General features: G+C 42.3%; 1 protein-coding gene across 8 annotated transcripts in view; it reads left to right on the top strand.

The window, feature by feature from the left end:
* Positions 1-20391, top strand: part of MYO5A (myosin VA) — a 150281-nt gene that overhangs the window by 121201 nt on the left and 8689 nt on the right. For 2 of the 8 annotated variants that reach the window (XM_060260295.1, XM_060260294.1), the window contains exons 29-38: positions 2451-2551; positions 4467-4547; positions 7138-7336; positions 10586-10660; positions 11928-12021; positions 14994-15140; positions 15560-15714; positions 16987-17076; positions 17369-17519; positions 19681-19963. In XM_060260295.1, the coding sequence (XP_060116278.1) occupies positions 2451-2551; positions 4467-4547; positions 7138-7336; positions 10586-10660; positions 11928-12021; positions 14994-15140; positions 15560-15714; positions 16987-17076; positions 17369-17519; positions 19681-19963 (1376 nt within the window). The remainder of the gene's footprint in view (positions 1-2450; positions 2552-4466; positions 4548-7137; positions 7337-10585; positions 10661-11927; positions 12022-14993; positions 15141-15559; positions 15715-16986; positions 17077-17368; positions 17520-19680; positions 19964-20391) is intronic. The other 6 variants (XM_060260302.1, XM_060260298.1, XM_060260297.1 and 3 more) reach the window with 3 other exon arrangements.

The following is a 20391-nucleotide window of genomic DNA, read 5'->3' as shown; positions in this document are numbered from 1 at the left end:
AAGAAATTTCTGTGAGCTTTAGGAGTATCTTATGAGTATCACACACAAACAATCTTTATTGGCATAACAAGACAAGGCAACACCATATGGAGAACAATAGAGTCTGTGGTCAAAAAGAACATCACCTCCTGGAAGGATGGGAAAAGAATTTTGCTTCAGATTCGATGGTTTCACTCTTGTTTGAGGCTAACAGTGAAAAGATCTTACGGTCCTCAAATCGACCCTCCAAAGATTGCCAAAAAGGGCTTTAGAAAAGCAGTACGAAGATCATCATCAGAATTTACAGTTCAGAAGAACATGGTGATTATCCTCTATTTCATTCATCCCACAGGGCACAGCCTATCTGAGTATGAGTATCATGTACTCAGCAGGGATCCAGTATGCATTGTGGAGGGGCCTGTCTCCCTCCCCGCTGTATGGATGAGGTTGTCCAGGTGCTCTGCATGTTTGCTTGAGACTCAATTTGTACAATCCTTCCCTGCCCCTCTTAAAAAAAAGATTGATTAAAATAATGTACATATCAATGTATATGTATCATGCTATACTGGAAATAAATTTTGGAGAAGAGGGGGCTACGTAGTCATGCATGATGGAGCCCCAGGCAAGAGATCTAATTTGTGAACAAACCTGTATGAAACGCCTCGTGCTCTCACGGCTCATAAATGAGGTCCTTTTTTAAATGACTGGAGGAGCCTTTCAACGCAGTGCTGGGAACAGTTGGCATCTCTTCTGGCAGGTTCAGTGGGCCAGGAAAAGCTTGTCCCATCCTGCTGGGATAGCTTTGGCAAAGGCTAATTCGGGGGTGACCAAGTGTTTCTTGTTTTCTTTTCCTGCTTGCAAATGGATTGCCAGGATGACAAGGTAAACTTGTTTCCATTCTGTTGTAAATGAATGCCTTTGATTTATATGCCCCTTACCCGCGATGGGGACCTAAAGCATTGCCAACATCATTCTTCCAGCCTCCATTTTATCCTCAATACAACAACTCTGTGAGGTAAAAACATAAGAGAAGCCATGTTGGATCAGGCCAATGGCCCATCCAGTCCAACACTCTGTATCACACAGTGGCCAAAAATTTATATTTATACACACACACACACACACACACACACACTCACACACTGTGGGCTAATAGCCACTGATGGACCTCTGCTCCATATTTTTATCTAACCCCCTCTTGAAGCTGGCTATGCTTGTAGCCGCCACCACCTCCTGTGGCAGTGAATTCCACATGTTAATCACCCTTTGGGTGAAGTAGTACCTCCTTTTATCCGTTCTAACCCGACTGCTCAGCAATTTCATTGAATGCCCACGAGTTCTTGTATTGTGAGAAAGGGAGAAAAGTACTTCTTTCTCTACCTTCTCCATCCCATGCATAATCTTGTAAACCTCTATCATGTCACCCCGCAGTCGATGTTTCTCCAAGCTAAAGAGCCCCAAGTGTTTTAACCTTTCTTCATAGGGAAAGTGTTCCAAACCTGTAATCATTCTAGTTGCCCTTTTAGAGGTAGGCAGAGAGAGTGTGACTGGCCCACAGTCAATCAAGTTCCTCCCTCCTAATTCCTTCCCTCTGCCTTGGTGATTCGTTTCTTCCCATGGCTCAGTGGGAGAATATCTGCTTGGCATGCAGAAGGCCCCAGGTTCAATCCCCAGCATCTCCAGTTGAAAGGATCAGGTAGCAGGTGATGGGAAAGACCTCTGCCTGAGATTCTGGAGATCAGCTGCCAGTCTGAGTAGACAACCATGATCTTGAACCAAAGGTCTGATTCAGTATAAGACAGCTTCTTGTGTTTACATATGAACATATGAAGCTGCCTTATACTGAATCAGACCCTTGGTCCATCAAAGTCAGTATTGTCTTCGCAGACTGGCAGCGGCTCTCCAGGGTCTCAAGCTGAGGATTTTCACACCTATTTGCCTGGACCCTTTTTTGAAGATGCCAGGGATTGAACCTGGGACCTTCTGCTTCCCAAGCAGATGCTCTACCACTGAGCCACGGCCCTCCCTCCTCCACCGTTTACGTGGTCCATAACAGTGGTTCAGAAACCAGGGTTTGGCTAAACCTTGGGCTGTGTACTTCCTCTTCTCTTGCATGCTCTGATTCACCACTGTAACCACAGTGTGGTATTCAGTTGTACAAACTGTGGTTGCTGTAAACCATAGTTTATTTCTGAGCTGGACCTAGTAACCTACTTCAGACTGTGGGCTCTAGTAGGTGTAAACAAAGCCAGGGAGAAGAGGAGAGAACAATAACATTTTTTTGGGGGGGGGGGGGGGAAGAGGAAGCACAGGCGCTTGAGTCTTGTCCCCAACAACCAAATGATGATTGATCATGGTGAACTCTAAACTGGACCACTATATTCAGATCATCCCAATCTGGGGGAAGGAGATTTAAAAGGACTTGGAAACTAATCTATATTGTGAAACTGGTTTCTCTTCATTCCCTCCAGAACACCATGACAGATTCCACAATTCTTTTGGAGGATGTACAAAAGATGAAGGATAAAGGAGAGATAGCCCAAGCGTATATTGGTCTGAAGGAGACAAACAGGTAGGTTGTTTTATGTTGTATTTTACATTAATTCAGAATGTGATTCTGCCTCTCTTAGTAGACTTGCCTGGTCACTTTTCAGCTATAAGGATAAATAGCCTTTGATCTTTATGTACTAATTTGCATCTCTTATTTTCCTCCAAAAACAAGGTCTTCTGTACACATTGGTTTTAATTTTTTCATTTGAACTGAACTGACAGATGATTTCATCTGCAAAGAGCTGGCTTTTTCTCCTTTTTTAAAGTACTGAGGCTTTCCATTTTAGAACATCTATTGGGGAAAACATATTCTATAGAGGTAGCACCACTTGATCCAATATTCATGGCAAGAGTAGATCTAGATAGTTTTATGTCTAATTTTTGATAGGCATATTTAATTTTCATAGATTACATTTTCTTTTTACTAAAGGTGCTTGGCAAACTGTATTGCCACCATCTAAACAATGATGCTTCATTTTGTCTGGATTTCAGCTTTTGTATACATAGGACACATTTGAACTCAACATTCTGTCTTTTTAGGATACTCCAGAGCTTTTTTATAGCAGGAACTCATTTGCATATTAGGCCACACCCCCTCAATGTAGCCAGTCATCCTGGAATTTAAGGTAGGTCCTGTACAAAGAACCCTGTAAACTCTTGGAGGATTGGCTACATCAGGGGGGGGTATGGCCTGATTTGCAAAGGAGTTCCTACTACAAAAAAGCACTGGGATACTCAAACTTATTTCCCCTTCAGTGCCTTCCCCTCCAGAAGCTGTCATCGCCCAATGATAGATACTAGAAAAGAATCTAATTACATAGTCTTCTTCAACATTTTAGGATGCCAATTCAGAATTACATATTATTCCAATTTAGAATATCCTCTTTTTAAAAACTTTGTCTTTTTAACATACAACCAGAGCATGGAGACAGACATTGTGCAAAAAGAGAGACAGAGCATGGAGACAGACATTGTACAAATGCATCCGTCAGCTGTGGTGTGAATCGAGCTTTACATTTGTAAAACCACAGACCTGTAAAATGCCTGCTGTCTCAGTCAAGTTTCAGGCAGGTTGGCCACATTTTAATTTGTAAGATACAGTCTGCGTGTTCGTACATTTATCCATTCACTCACTGCTTTATTTATTGGAGGGGAAAAGAACATTTTTTTTAAGAGAGAAAACTACTCTGAGGTTTGGGGAAAAGGGTTTCTTGTGTCATAAAGAGGAGCCAGACAATCAGCATTCGGTACATCCAGCTTTTACCATAAATTGGCAGCACCTAGTGTTTTCAGACCTTCCTCTTGAAAAGGAATTAGTTATGTTTTAAAGGATGCTTCCAGTCAGGCTGTGCTGCTGTGTTTGTGATATCTGTTATACCCCATAGCAGCTGAAGACTTTCCACATGTGCCCTTCACCCAGCTGTTCTCTCAGGGCTGCATTGTTGGCCTCTGTGGTGCTTGTCGTTTGCATTGTAGGGGTGGGATTGAAGGGTTGAATGGATCTGGAACAAGGAAGTCTCCATATCCTACACATTGAATGGCTCAGACAAGTTATCGCATCAAAATCTCATTTAACTTAAGTATAATTCAGTCAGCTTTATTATCTGGTCTGCAAGCCTCTGTCAGCCCCAAAAAACAAAAGCATTTGCACAGGTATGGTTAACGTTCAGTGTCCAAGATCTCATCTCAGTGGCTATATTAATAGGGAGCTGCTCTTTTCTGTAATGTAAGACATATACCAGCACAAACAAAGGGGTAATTTAGGCAGTGTAGGATTTATAGCTGTAAAGATTGATGAGCTCCCCTCACTTTCTTTTTGCAAAACTGTGTTGGCGTGCATTGCTTCCTTTTTTCATTAACTTGTTGCATCACCCTCATCACCATATTATCCCTTTTTGTGTGTTTTTTTGCATTTTTAAAACCATTTTGCTTGGAAGATCATCTCTTCAGGACTGTCACTTGCTGAATGAGGATGGAGAGCTGTGGCTGGTATATGAAGGGCTAAAACAAGCCAACAGGTTACAAAATTCCTCAGGATGGGTCTTGTTGGTTTTGCCATCTCTCTTGCTTTCTCCACTATGACTAACCTGCTACAAAACTGCTTCAGCAATAGCATTTCTTACACATTAGCACTTTACAAATATTTAATTCAAGTTTTTTTCCCATTTTTTATAATCAGGCAAGCAGTTTACCAACGCAGTTCAATCCAAATCGATTTATGTTGAAAAAACAAACAAACCCCAGCCCCTATCTTGCAAAGTCCAGCATTTAAAAACAGGGCCCACATCAGCCTTTAGCATGGCTGGGCATCTTCCAGGGCCCATCACTGGCCAGATGGAGCCTTTAAGCTGTAGCAGCCATTTCAGCCTCTTTTTGAGCAGGAAACTTCTGACACAGTAAAAATGCAAACATAGACCTAAGTCAATGGCAGGTAGCAAGTCTTTGCATTCAGCGCAAGAGGGGGAGCACACATGTGGGGTCGATCCCACTGTTCCTCTTACTTTTTGCGGGCATAGTCCCACCTGGCTGCTTGGTATGAAGGCAAGGACAGGAGGAGCAGCTGGCGCTGTAGTCCATTGTTGTTCTGCCCCCTCTCCTTCCGGGATTTTGTTTCCTCTGTGAAAACAAAAATGGAATGAGAGAGAGCAAATGCATAGCGGCAGCTGCCTTGCCCCCTCTTCCTCTTTCATCACTTTGACCCTGTTTCTGGTGGCAAGGAGGAGCAGCAGCTGCCATCATCCAGGCCAAAGGAGGGGTGCTAAAGGTACCCCGTCTGGCATCCCCCCCAAATCCTCATGCTGCCACTGGTTGGAAGTATTTACAAGCCACATCTATTCTGCTATTGCAAATAGGCTTTAAACAGTGATTATATGGTTCATGGCCTGGGGGGTGTGGGGTGGGAAGGGTATTGTGACTGGAAACAGGCTGTATAAAACACCTGACCAAACTGAATGCTTTCTAATTTTGTGTGTGCCTGCTTTAATACTATAACGATTATTATGCATAGCTGTCCAGGAAAAATGGAAATAGTAATGATACCATTTGAAGGAAATACACTGTTGCAGGAAGTTTATTCAAATGATAGCAAGATAGTCTGCCCACAGCCAACATACATATGTTGAATGCATTCACTAGTTCGGTGGAGTCCTAAACCTTCCCCAAATACCCAATTCCTATACTTGCAGTTAGATACTTTAGGAGCCAGGACAAGGATAGTTAATTTCTTGTGCATTTTTGGCAAAGCGATTTTAACCAATGTTTGTTTGTTTGTAACAAATACTCTTTAGGACAAGGATAGTTAATTTCTTGTGCATTTTTGGCAAAGCGATTTTAACCAATGTTTGTTTGTTTGTAACAAATACTCTTTAACTTTGTGTCTTTCCTTTCATTGTGCTGCTAACAAAAAACTCCCCTAAACATTAACAACATCTCCTTTTCGTAAGTCTGCCGGAAGCTAACTTGGGAGTAGTGTTGCTGTGCTGCAGAGTAGAGCCAAAGGGAGAGATGGCTCTGGGTAGCTTTTGCTTCTTGCCCCAGCGTTCTAGAAGCAATAGATTCTAGAGCAAGTGGCAGAAAAACAGAAGGTAAAGGACTCATCTTTACCTTCCCAGGCTTGGTCAATGTAGCTCTCAGCTTGTGCGCTTAGGTATATTTAAACCCTGGAAATGTGTCTGCTAGAACACTTCAGTAGATCTGAGGCAAATGGGCAGGATTCAGAGGCACCGATCTCAACGCTTTGGTATCCTTCATTTCTTCCCTCGCCTCCCACAGGTCACATATGGCAAATGAATCATTTGTTCACGCATCCAAGGCAACATAATGAATCTGCAACACAACCAGATTCCTGATTCTGGATCTTGCATTTGACTCCCCCAGTAATATTGCTCTGTTTTAAGGGGGAAATCTGTTCTGTTCTTTTTTTTAAAGGATCTGGTCAGTAGTTATTTGTTTGGAGGATGCTTCTCTTTCTCTCTAACCAGAGTCAATACTGAAGGAAGCTTCCTTTTTCATAGTCTTCACTTAAAGAAATGATTGGCTTGTCTAGTTGTTCCTTTTCTTCAACACAGTTTTGAGAGCTCTCCTGGACTAATGAACCAGTCCTTTGAAGTCTAAGGACCAATACACTGCCAGGAGATCCAAATGCCCCCTTCCTGTAGTGGTAAACCTCTGCCCCCCCCCCCAGTGATTGCTAATGTGCTGCCCTGTAAATCTGCTCCAGCTACTTCGCCTAAAGTGGGCTGCCTAATTTTGCATAGCTCCAGGCATGTCAAACCTGTATGTATCAAATGGCTTTGTTTGCTTGCTTCTGTGTATCAGAGGTGAAGCCAAGGCAATATCAAGCTGGGTCGACTTTTAACTCTGCGTGATGTCGTACCGATAGACCAGTGGAGTTCAAGGCACTTAAAAGGGTTTAAAGAGTACTCTGCGTTTTCCATTCTTTTTCCATGCCGTTCAGCAGCAATACATCTTTGAACAGCAACTGAAATTTCAGATCTTTGGTGAGGATTTATAGTGCCCGTTCTGAACAAAATGTTTTTCCTTCTTCCATATCGCCCCTTCCCTCTCCGCCTTCCCCCAAATGCCCTTTGTTTACTGGGGTTCCTGTAGGCTCCTGGAATCTCAACTGCAGACCCAGAAGAGGAGCCACGACAATGAACTGGAAGCCCTCCGTGGCGAGATTCAGAGTCTGAAGGAGGAGAACAATCGCCAGCAACAGCTGTTGGCACAGAACCTGCAGCTGCCCCCTGAAGCTCGGATAGAGGCCAGTCTGCAGCACGAGATCACTCGCCTGACTAATGAAAACTTGGTGAGCCGAATATTAAAACAGTGTAAAGTGCATTGAAGAGCCCAAGAGGACAGATATTTTTTTAAAATTAACATTTTTCATTTTAACAAACATGAATCTAAATAATAAGTAATACTTAAAACTTCTTATACAAAAAAAGTTTTAGAAACAGTACGAAGAAAAGTAAAAAACAATACCATTATCCAACTTCAAAATGATACAGTCCAAATATTTAGGAGGTATAATATCTTCAGCAGAGGCATTTGTATTCGTAAACTCAAGAAAAGGGAACCATTTTTCTAGCAAATTATTTTTATAACATGATGACTCGATCAATAGGATCTGTGTAGATAATTTGTCTTGTATCATTATATCTCTGGCTTTTAAAAACCAATATCTTCAAGGGATGGGATCTTTTTAGTTTTACATTTCTGGGCTAAAAGAACTTTCCCTGCTAACAACAGTAGGTAAATAAGCTCCCTTCGCAGTGGAATAAACAACCTATCAGGCTAAAGGTTCAACAACACCGCTTCAGGAGTTAACGGAACTATACATCCCACAATTTCTGAAATTTTAGTCACTAACAAGGCCCAATAACCACAGATTCCTTTGGGGGAAAGCAGTCTGTCTCTGGCGCACCAACACACTGTTCCTGTTATTCAAACACGATTCAGGAACTTACAGTTTTGAAAACGTCTGAAGGGGAGGGGGTCTTGGTTGCAGGGCCCCCCCCCCCCCGCCATTCTCAAGGATTGCACTGTTTAGATTCTCACTTTCTCAGAAGCCCGAGGGACTTCCTAAACTATTTTCCCTTTAGCGATAACTGTAGTACAAAATGCATGTAATGGAAGGGGATTAGCTTGCTTTAGTACAGATAAGTGTTTTGTCTGCCTGGATGGCCAGGCTGTTTTAGCCACTTCTTAAAAGCAAAGCTGGAAAAAATATGGTATGTATTGAAGTGCTTCTGAAAGAAGCACAAAGGCTTTTCAAAACCCCAAAAAGAAAAGTGTCCATGGAATTTCATGAGAGTAAAGGGATAACCTGGCAGGGAACTGCTTTTTTAAAAAAAGAGATACTTGAGCTATACAGCAAGCTCATGTTTTGAAGAAGTGGAAGGAAAACTTCCCGAAATGGCAGGCATTGCATTTTCCTACTGCCCAAAAAGAACTGAGTGCTTTCACCCAGGAAAATGCAGCAGCTCTGCAACAGAAAGCTTGATAAAAGGTATCTAGTATCTACACAAGAATAAGAAACAACTGTGCACACACACACAAAGATCTGTGAAAGCTTGTAGTGGTTCAGGAGGCCTAAGGTCTCTTGGCAGTAGAAGCTTTGTGTTAGGACAGAGCAGTGAGACAACCAAACAAATAGGTACATTTGACTTCTGCCAAAAGCCTCTGAAATTGCTGTGGTTTTGTTTAAACAGAGACTGATTTATTTACACATATGATAGCTTCTTTTACTCTGTGAACAAAAGAAACCAATGGGTTTCTCACAGGGCTCATAAACTAAGCTAGACCTAAATAAACAAAATGCCAAGGTACAATGTGAAAATATATATAATCTTTAAAAAAGAAAGAGTGGAGCGATTTAACTTTGCAAGTCCAAAAGCACATTTTTTCTCCATAACTTGGAAAGCTTTCTGGTTAGTACACTTAACACTTAAAGTGTTCTTAAATGCTGCTCTTGACTGGTTAGCTCTGGAACTACTAACATACCTTTTGCAGGATCATCTAATAATGCCAGTAGTACAGCAGGCTTCACACAAAAAAGTATCAAGTGTTTAAAAATCACTTTGGTATTCCCGCACCTCCCATTGCTATACCTTCCCATTAAAAAAAAAAAAACTTGGGGGGAGGGAATAAACTGTATTTGTATTGGGAAGCCACACCTTGGCCAGGCATTCTATTGTTGGCAGGAGATTAGCTTATTCCACTTGGCCAATTTCCTACCCTAACTCCACACAAGCCATGTGACCAAGGCAAGGCTTGGGAGATGTGTGATGCCTTCCTTCCAGGCAGACCAACCTCTTCCTTGGGAAGGTGGCTCATACATGGTTTAAGAGTAGAACGGAAATTGAGTCCAGTGGCACCTTTAAGGCACACGAAAGCTGATACCAGGGATAAAACTTGGTTGGTCTTTAATGTGCCACTGGAGTCAAACTTTGTTTTGCTGCTTCAGACCAACATGGCTGCCCACCTGAATCTGTGGTTTAAGAGTGTTGGCTTTATTGCATTTGCATGCTGCAGTGGTTTCTCATGACACTTTTCTGAGTTCTGACCCCATAATAACCTGTATTTATGTCTACTCATCAAATTCAGCCATTGGCTGTAGCATTGATTACTATGCAATATAACTGATCAGATCCCATTAAGTAATTCAGTTAACCATGTTTATTGTAAGCAATGTTCCCTCTAAGCTGCAGTGTCTTGTGAGCAAAAATTCTACTTTGTGAGCTACTGGCATTAAAGTTGTGAGCTACTGCACAAATGATTGTGCTCTGGGGTCATCCTTGCTGAGCTAAGACAAAAATGTGTGAGCTAAGGGGCTAAAAATCTATGAGCTAGCTCACGCTAACTCAACTTAGAGGGAACACTGATTACAAGTATTAAATTTTTCTCATGCCTGCTGAGGGGGATACTTACAGCCTGGCCTTGAATTCAGCAAGAACTCACAGGAGCACATCTCCTGAACCTTTCTGAGGGTTCCCGCTCTTCCTCCCCATCTACCTACCTAGTCCATTGAATAGTAGGTGCAGCTGCATAACAATCCCTGGATGAGCTCCACCACCTATTTTTCTACAAAATGACCCCTGCTCATAGCTTGACTGAGGGGCTGAGGGCTTTTTTGATCTTGCCAGACTGTGCCAAAACATTTTGGAAGGGAAGGGTTTCCATCCAAACCTTTTCCACAGGAGTCGGTTATAACTTTTCCCTCTTTCTCAGTGGTGTGATTTGGATATTGACCAATATGACAATATACTGCTGACTGAACCAGTTCTGAAGTTTAAAAAAAGCACACATTGTGTTTTGAATTGTTTTAATTGTCCTCTGGTTTTGAAATATCCTTTAAAAGCTACATGTTTTATATCAAAACTTTTGCCCACCGTTAATATCTGCGGGCTATGAATTTTGCATCCTTGCTCGGTGAAGGGGAAGTCTGGGCTGCCTTAAAGTCTGTATAGTTGCATTTGCCTTTTCTTGAGCAGTTTTGCTGAAATATTAGACCCTCAAAGAATGGGAAGAATCCATGTTCTACCTGTTTTTTCAGTATTATGAGGAGTTATATGCAGATGACCCTATGAAGTATCAATCGTACCGGATTTCGCTTTACAAACGGATGATTGTATGTACACGGAGCAGAGCCTCTCTCTTTGTTTGTTACTTCCAAATTGCTAACTGAAGAGCTGGCTGTTTTGTTCACTCTCCAGGAAACTCTTTTCAGAGAACTTCACAATATCCTTCTCCCCCCCACAGCTTTTTTTTTGTGTCAGTTGTGTCTTTGTGTCAGTGTTCAGTTGTTACTAATGACAGCTTGCTGTTTGGTACATCGCAGCACGATCGAAGCAGACTCACGGCTAACACTTTGGCAAATGAAGTTAACATTCAGAATAAAAGATTTGAAATTTGGTGTAGTGGATAAGTGCATGGACTTTAATCTGGAAGAACCGGGTTTGATTCCCCCATTCCTCCACACAAAGCCAGCTGAGTGACCTTGGGTCAGCCACAGTTCTTGAAAGAGCTGGTCTCTCAAGAGCAGTTCCCAAAAGAGCTCTCTGCCTCACAGGGTGTCAGTTGTGGAGAGGGAAAGGAGATTGTAAGCTACTCTGAGTGAAGGGCAGGGTGCAAATCCAATCCAATCCTCCTCCTTCATTTTCAGGGTATTTCAGAGTAAACATTCACTACCATAAGATGTGGTGGTGGCTGCTAGCTTTAAAAATGGACTAGAGCAATTTGTTGTGGGTGGGTCTTCTATAACTGCTAAAAAGAGAACCCACCTATTCAAAGGTAGCATGCTTCTAAATTCCAGTTGGTGGTGGGACGTAGTCTAAAATCATGGATAGATGTTGCCTTGGTTGTAGGCTTTCCAGCAGCATCTCTTTGGTTGCTCTTGAGAAACAATATGCTGTTTCTTGCTCTGTCCACCAGGACTGTATCTATACTCTCATTTTAAAGGTGAACCGTTAAGAATTGAATTCTAGTGATAATTCCAGACAAATCACTATGTTAATCTGTAGCAGCAGAATAAAATGGGAGTCCAGAGGCACCTTAAAGGCACAGGTAGATGACAACTAGCAAAGATGCATTTTCTCTGAATCTGTGAATGACACCACACTGTGAGGTAAGGTATGAATACATTGGTATATGTAAGCTATCACTGCGGAAGAGTTCTGTCTCCATTGTGCTGCGTGTATTTCAAGATGCTCTATACAATGTCTGATGTTCTAGGCAGTGTGCAGGCTTGCAATCCTCAGCCAGATGTTGCCTGTTACCTTTCAACTGCACTCAGTTCCTCTTCTAGCACTAACCAAACGGATCTGGGTTTTTTTGCATATTGCATATGTGATGGCATTTGCAATACCTAACCCCTATCTTTTACGTTTATTGTATAGGATCTAATGGAGCAGCTTGAAAAACAGGACAAGACAGTCCGCAAGTTGAAAAAGCAGCTCAAAGTATTTGCCAAGAAGATAGATGAACTTGAAGGTACAGCCTCTTTGTGTGATCAAGAATGTTTTATTGTCTTTCTTTACTGTTCCTGAAGCACAGTGTCTTCAGATGGTGACAACTAGATGCCATACCTGAAAAGAAGTGCTAAGTTTGTGTACTTCTGAAACATTATAAAAATGGTTGTAAATGTTGGTATGTTTTTTGGGGGGGTGTATAATAACCTGAAAGGCAAGGACAAAGTAGCTGAACGAGAGCAGAAATTCATGTGTGTTTCCCCCCCCTGTTCACTAAGAGCAACTACTTTGGGAGGACATCTGACTAATAGGAATGCATTCTTTTCTCTTGAAAGACAAAAGTGTCTCGCATCAGAATTCAGAACAGAAACCCTTTCTACTTATGGATTTCTTGAACAATGGCCATCCCAAAATGCCATAAACGTCACTTCAAAGCCCATGGTGCCAGTCCAATTCCCAATGCTGATATGAAAGGGATACCTGACCCTGTTGTTCCAGCCACACTGGGCAGGCCTGGCCCTTGCTTTATTCTCCTGTTGTTCTAACTTTGGGAAGAGACCTTTATTTATTTTTAAACTCTCAGCCAAAAATACTGTCAAGGCCGCTTCCAACACAGACATAATACACACAAAGAAAAACCCCAATAGCCACCAGCAGGTTGATAATTTTAAAAAGATGAAAAAAATAAGAAGAATGGTAAAATAGCAGCTTAAGACGTGAGTAAAACATCTAAAAAATAATACAAAGATGATCCAGGGAAGAGCGGTAAGATAAAAAACCCCAAATACTAGCCTGAGAATAAGGAAATGGTTTTTTCACATGATGCTTAAAGCAGAGCTGGTGGTGGGCTCAAATCTTTCTGCTAAAGGGGATAGCAAAATAAAAGCAAAACAGAAGCATTTCTCAAAAATCTTAAGTACTTTTCAACCAATATGGGATTTGTTCTGTGTTGAAGGGGAATTCGGATTTATGTGCAGAAGAGCAAGATTCCTGGGTCTGTTTTCCCTTTAGAAAGTTTGCTGCAGTGCTTTAAAAATTTTGGTGGAAGATACAGACTTCAGGGCTCTTTTTCTAGCAGGAGCTCCTCTGCATATTAGGCCATACCCCCTCATGTAGCCAGTCCTCCTGGAGCTTATAGTAGGCCGTGTACTAAGAGCCCTCCAAGCTCTTGGATGATTGGCTACATCAGGGGGACATGGCCTAATATGCAGAGGAACTCCTGCTAGAAAAAGAGCCCTGCAGCCTGTTAAATATTTTACAATCATGCTGATTTTTCAGTAGCAAGTTGTGTTTTGATTGAAGTGATCATATAGTGGAAGAATAATCAGCTAGTGAATATCAAACTGATTCCTGGTGAACAAAGCCTCTTTTTAAAGAACTGAATTCTGGGTGGAATTCTAGTTTCATTTTTGCATGCATGTTTGGCAATGCAGACTGCAACTCTGTCAGCAAATTAATTCCCACTGCGCTATAATGGACTTAGGAATTCCAGTGGGCATGATTGATCTTTTGGGCCCTGCCTAGAACAATCATTGCTTTAATAAATGCTAGCATAAGCGGGGAAAAGTTACATCCTGGTTTATCAATCTCAGTAAATGGCTTGCTCTTATGAGACTGGCTGCCAGAGATAATATTTACTGTGCAAGGAAGACTTAACACTCTTCTCAAAGCGGACACTCCTTCTCAATTCAACTTGATAAAGATGACTCCCTGCTCAGTTCATACATAAGTATCCCCTCCCTTTTCACCTGATCTTATTTTTATTCCTCGGAGAAAGTAACACATACAAACCCTGGACTTCATCTGGAGGAGGAACCCAAAAGGCTGCTGTCTTGCAGATTACGTTAAGACCTTTCACTTAGTTTAACAGCAGCAGGGAGTGTCCTGGATTCAGCTCCTGCTTTCCGTTTGCCCACGCTAAATATAGCTTTGAAACACAGGCACTGTATTGGTAGCCTTCAGTCCTCATGCAATGTAAGAATTCAGGCAATGTACAGAACAGTTTTTAAACTGCGCCGGTTGCTAGAAAATTAAAGCAGGCTCATCTGATACTCTCTGGGCTGATGCTAGCAGTTCTTTGTAGGGAGTGTGCAATTATATCTAGCATTCTGCATTGACACAAAACTAGAAGACAAGGTAAGTTTCCAGTTGTTCAGCATACTGACTATGCTTTTGGCCACATTGCTGAGGATATTCCCGTAATCAGGCCTCAGTGAAACAAATTTCCATTTTCAGTATTTTTTAAAATACTGATTATACAGAGGTAAGAGGGGTTTTTTTTAAAAAAAATTTAAGTATAAGCTTATATTTGTACATGTTCTTGTTCTGCTAATTTTCATTCACTTAAGTGAATTATTTAGCTTTTATTTATTTTTAAAATTACCTTTTGGGCTGGTTTATATTAATAGGGTTATGCTGGGATTTTTAGTCTAGAGATCTATTGCATGGGCTTGTTTTGAACCTCTGTCAGCTCTCTTCCACCTCTCACAGAGCAGATCTATGCTGCTCCTGTGTTCCTGATTTGCCTGAAAGATTCAGTTTCCACAGCTTCTTTAAGAATGACATGGGAGTAACAGTTTAAAATAACTTGAAGGGACTTGTCTATTCTTTCAAGAGGAATGTGCAGGGACAGATGAAACCACCTTATAGTGAATCAAACCATCAGTCCATCACCATCAGTATAATCTCTTCAGAGTGGCACAGCTCTCCAGGGTCTCAGTCAGAGGTCTTTTCACATCACCTCCTGCCTGGCCCTTTCAACTGGAGATGCCCAGGACTGAACCTTGGACGTTCTGCATGCCAAGCAGATGTTCGGTCACCGAGCCCTAGCCCCTCCCACTCTGTAGATACATTTGTTAGACAGTATCTCTTGACATCATCAAAGTTGAACGACCAGAATTTCAATAATGCAGCACCAGGCTTCTTGATCACAACTTAAATTTTAACTGTGCTGGGTTTTAAAAACTTTTATTTTTCTTCCCTCTTTCAATGAAGTTGGCCAGATGGAGAACATTTCCCCCGGGCAAATAATTGATGAGCCGATCCATCCTGTTAATATTCCAAGGAAAGAAAAAGATTTTCAAGGAATGTTGGAATATAAGAAAGAGGATGAGCCAAAGCTTGTCAAAAACCTTATTTTAGGTAAGAATGCTTTCTTGTTTATGAAATGCATTGCAGGATGTTGCAAATAAATTGCTGCTATTTGTTATGTCCCATTTATCTAACATTAGAGGAAAGAAAAACAATTAATTGTCACTTCTGACCAAGCAAGCTTTGATGCATGAAAGCTGGAAAGTTTTATTGGTGTTCAAATTGCTACTGAACTCAAATGTTCTTCTAACTACAGACCAACACAGCTGCCCACCTGAAACAAACCTCTTTTAAGAAACTTTAATCCCTAGTACGAGTTGTATGGCATGTGCACATGGATGCCTTCTGTAACTTTACACTAATCCTGTCGTGGGTTCAGATCATTATGGATCAGTAAGCCCAAGAAGAGTCATAACCTTGTTAAACCCTGCAGAGTTCTTCTGAATTTGTATGTTTGTCTTCTCTCTTAGACTTGAAGTCACGAGGGGTGGCAGTCAACCTCATCCCAGGTCTGCCGGCATACATTTTGTTCATGTGTGTCCGCCATGCTGACTACCTAAACGACGATCAAAAAGTCAGATCTTTGCTGACTTCCACGATTAACGGCATTAAAAAGATTCTGAAGGTCAGTTTATTTGGTTTTTAAATTTTTTTTATAAGTTAGTATTACATTCGTTAAAAGGCACTGCTTTATTTCCATAGTGCCTTTTGCATAGTAAATACACAGGAGTGTTTGTTCTTCGATCAGTGACAGAACAGGAACTCTCAAAGGAAAACCTGATTTAAGGCTGATCTTAACAGGGGTCCTAAAAAATGGATGTTCATTAAAGAAGATTCATTCTATCCAGGAAAGGACAGACTTCTTTCTTTCTTTCTTTCTTTCTTTCTTTCTTTCTTTCTTTCTTTCTTTCTTTCTTTCTTTCTTTCTTTCTTTCTTTCTTTCTTTCTTTCTTTCTTTCTTTCTTTCTTTCTTTCTCTGAATACAGATACAAGGTTTGGCTTTACTGGTTTCTTCAGTACTCCTCATAAATTGTATTGTTGTTGAGTTGTTGAAGCTAGAGTTAGGGAATGTATATGACAACTCGTGTAGTCAAACAACCATATTTTTTGTCCATGAGGGCAACATGTTGATTGCATCTAGATAGCAGTTATTATTGATCTTCTCTTTTTCTATGCTATCATAACCAAAGCATGTTTCAGGAATGGATGACAATAGCAACAGGTGGAGTTTCCATTTCTCTCCATATAGCAGTCTTATGGAGAAAGAGACTTCCCCTTGCCTAGAAAGCATACATGAGCCTGGATGAACAAAGGCTGGCTTTTCCCCAGATGGCCATCTTTTTTCTGATAAAAGCTCTTGTGCATTTGCTATAGTTTTGCCTGGCAAATTCCTTGTACGCATGAACACATGGAGCTGCCTTATACTTAATCAGACAGTTGGTCCATCAAGGTCAGTATTGTCTACTCAGACTGGCAGCAGCTCTCCAGGGTCCAGGTAGAGGTCTGTCACATCACCGACCGCTTGGTCCTTTTAACTGGAGATGCCAGAGATTGAACCTGGGACCTTCTGCATGCCAAACAGATGCTTTGCCTGTGAGCCACAGCCCCTCTGATTATTCAGGGTATCAATTCTCATTATTGACTGGTTAACCTAGATACAGAGAAGGTTCTCTGTGTTACTTCAACTCTGTATGGGGGTCTAATACTCTGTCATCTATTTAATTGTCAATTTAATATTCATTTGTAGCACAGGCTGGGGTCAAGGCTGTATGAAAGAGGACATTTCATTCAGAAGTCCAGTACAATTTAAAACATCAGATTTACAGATACACGTACTCTATTTTAGTTCAGATTGTCTTTTGATGTAAGCTGTGCTTTATTTCTTTGTTGCTTCCAGAAAAGAGGTGATGATTTTGAAACAGTGTCCTTCTGGCTATCGAACACCTGCCGCTTCCTACACTGTTTGAAGCAGTACAGTGGTGAAGAGGCAAGTTTATCCTTCCTCCTCTTTTCTTCCCCGTTTCTCTGTATGAATGCATTGGAGCTTCCTTTTCGGATTCAGGCACAATTTGGCTTGTCTGCAGAAAGAGGCACATTTTCCAAAGGCTACTCTGGCATTTGATGGCTGATCACTTGGCCTCCAGGAGGTTGTCTTTATTTGCCTTTTAAAATACACTTTCTGTGTTCAGGCACTTTGCTCACTAAGTATGAGGGGGCTATAGATGGAAATATGCAACAGAATACACTAAAGTTGGCATTTTGTCTCTTTGTGCATTCAGGGATTTATGAAGCACAACACATCTCGTCAGAATGAACACTGCCTCACCAATTTTGACCTTGCTGAGTACAGACAAGTACTGAGTGACTTAGCCATTCAGATCTACCAGCAGCTTGTCAGGGTGTTAGAAAATATTCTGCAGCCAATGATTGGTAAGACACAATGGGGAATGTTTTTTTTTAATAACAGATGCTAGGATTTTCTTTTTCTAATCTACCTGTTCATGAATTATCTGTTAGTGTCATCTGCTGTCTTTATGTTAGTGTCATCATGTCTTTAACTTCCTTGGACTATGTCCAATCTGAACATTTCTTTCTGTGTGTGATGGAGGCATTTTCTCCTTAAACAGCAGTGTCAAAACTTGACTTAAAAATGTTGACTGATTCCTCCTATACAAGAAAGAGTTAGAAAGGGTAGCAGTATAACTATTATTCTTTTGGGGGTACTAAAAGAAGAGACTCTTGAACTCTAGCATCAGAACTCACCACTAGACTACCAAAGTTTTTCAGAAGTGGGGAGGAGGTGCTGCTCCTGATTAAAAGCAGGCAGTTGTTACTGTCTGTTCTCAGAGAAGAGAGGAACAGATCTGGAGCTGACTTAGGGTACGTTCATACTACACTAAACAATGTGTTTTGCAACTGGATTTTTACTGTGTAAGAACAATCCACTTGCAAAACACATTATTTAGTGTAGTATGAACACATCCTTAGAGTGGATCATGAATTGAGAGATGAGTCACAGTGAATACTATTGGTGGGCCTTAAGTACGTTGAGAGTGGTGTAGTGGTTAGAGCAGGTGTCCCCAACATAGTGCTTATGGGAGCCATGGCACCTGCTGACACCTTTTCTGGTGCCCACCAAGTGTTTGTAGAAAGTGGGTGGGGCCAGATGGGGCTGTTGCCCAGCCAGGCTTCTGATTGGCCACTGGAGATAAGATTGACTCTGAGGGTTTTTATAAAAACATTGCTTTGTCAGCAGCTACCTCAACAGCACAAGGATCTTCACTGTGTGACTGAAGGTAAGCCGGGGCAACCATTTTATAGTTGGCTCCATCTCCTACAGTAGCCACTTTGTGGCTATGCTCACCATGCTGTGTCAGAGTTCCAAAGATGCCCATAGTTTTAAAATGGTTGGGAAATCCAAGTCCAAATCCTCACTCTGCTGTTGAAGCTTGTGAGTGACCTTGGCTACTCTCTCTGCATAACCTACTTTACAGAATGGTTGTAAGGATAAAAAAGGAAGAGAGCAGAAAAATGTAAAGTGGCTTTGGGTCCTTGTTGAGTAGGAAGGCAGAGTATAAATGAAGTAAATAAGTGGGTTTAAGTAAAAACATTCTGGATATCCAGGCAAAATCACTTACATTTAATAATTGCCCCTTTAAAACTATTTTCACATTTTGGCTTGATCAGGGGCAGCCTGACACTCCATGGCACCCTAGGCAGACTTGCTGCCTGGTGCCCCCCCAAAGCACCCCCTTTGCCTCCCTCGGCGGCTCCATGCTCCCCCCCGCGCCTCCCCCCAATCTCGCTGTGCCTCCTCCCTCCTTCCCTTCCCCACCCCATGTCGATTTCAATGCCGCACCACGTTCTAGCTATGTAAAGCGCCCCCCCCCCCCCCCATGATCACTCGATCAGCAGGTAAAACTGCACCGCAGGGCCGTGCTCGCAGTCTGTCAGGACCAGCATCCTGAAAGGCAGTCCCGCTGCCACTGACTCTTCTCCCATCCAGGACATGGGGAGGGGAGGAGTCAGTGGCAGCAGGGCCACCCTTTCACCTGCCGATCACTTGACTTTAGATAGGCGGATAGGAGGACTTTAGATAGCCGGAACGAGGTGCTAGAGCCAGTTCTGGCATTGAAATCGACATGGGTTGGAGAAGGGAGGGAGGAGGAGGCGTCGTGGTGGGGAGGTGGGAGGCGCAGGGATGCGGAGCTGTGGGGGGGAGGCAAAGGGAAGGGAACGGAGGGTGGGCGGCCACAGCGGTGGTGGCAGACAGTGGTAGCAGGTGAAGGAGGCAGACAAACTAGGTGCTTGGCTACGGTACTGGGAAGTGGTGGGGAGCCCAGTTTGACACCCACACCCTCCCTGCGCCCTAGGCAACCGCCTAGTTTGCCTAGTGGGCGAGCCGGTCCTGGGCTTGGTGCAAGTCAGTTTATTAATACGTGTACTATCATCGCTGTTCTTCTCACTCTACAAATGTTATCTTTGATATAGTTCTTTGTGCTGTGTCTCAAGAAGACCCTGCTTTTTTAACCCAGTTGTCTCATTTTTGCATTGAAGTTAGGATTTTGTAGCTAACAATGATGTAAATCAGTTTCAGGAATGCTGGAGCATGAAACTATCCAAGGTGTGTCAGGAGTGAAACCAACTGGCCTCCGAAAGAGGACCTCCAGCATCGCAGACGAAGGGACATACACACTGGACTCTATCATCCGGCAGCTAAACACCTTCCACTCAATCATGTGTCAACATGGGATGGATCCAGAGCTGGTCAAGCAGGTAGTCAAGCAGATGTTCTACATCATTGGAGCTGTGACGCTCAATAACCTACTCCTGCGAAAAGATATGTGTTCGTGGAGCAAAGGAATGCAGATAAGGTGAGGATGTCTTCTCATGTCTTCAAAGAGTCTGATTCAGTATAAGGCAGCTTCATATATGTGTGGCTTTAGGATGATTAAAATGTCTGGTTTGAGTGGATAAAATATCAAGGCATTCTTCCAGATGAAAAAGAGGAACAGAAAATTGCCTACTAGCAAAGAAGCAAATAAATTACAAGAGCAAGTTTTGAGATTTTTTTTGCTCCCAGTTCCTTGGTGCTGTGCCTTCTAAAGGTGTTAATAGAACTGAAGAAGAAGATGATGATATTGGATTTATATCCCGTCCTCCACTCCGAGTCTCAAAGTCTCAGCGGCTCACAATCTCCCTTATCTCCCTCCCCCACAACAGACACCCTGTGAGGTGGGTGGGGCTGAGAGGGCTATCACAGCAGCTGTCTTTTCAAGGACAACCTCTGCAAGAGCTATGG

This window comes from Heteronotia binoei, chromosome 19 (genome assembly GCF_032191835.1).
Source record: "Heteronotia binoei isolate CCM8104 ecotype False Entrance Well chromosome 19, APGP_CSIRO_Hbin_v1, whole genome shotgun sequence".
NCBI lineage: Eukaryota > Metazoa > Chordata > Lepidosauria > Squamata > Gekkonidae > Heteronotia > Heteronotia binoei.
Note: the sequence above shows the minus strand (reverse complement) of the source record. Positions and strands in the feature narration are given on the sequence as shown.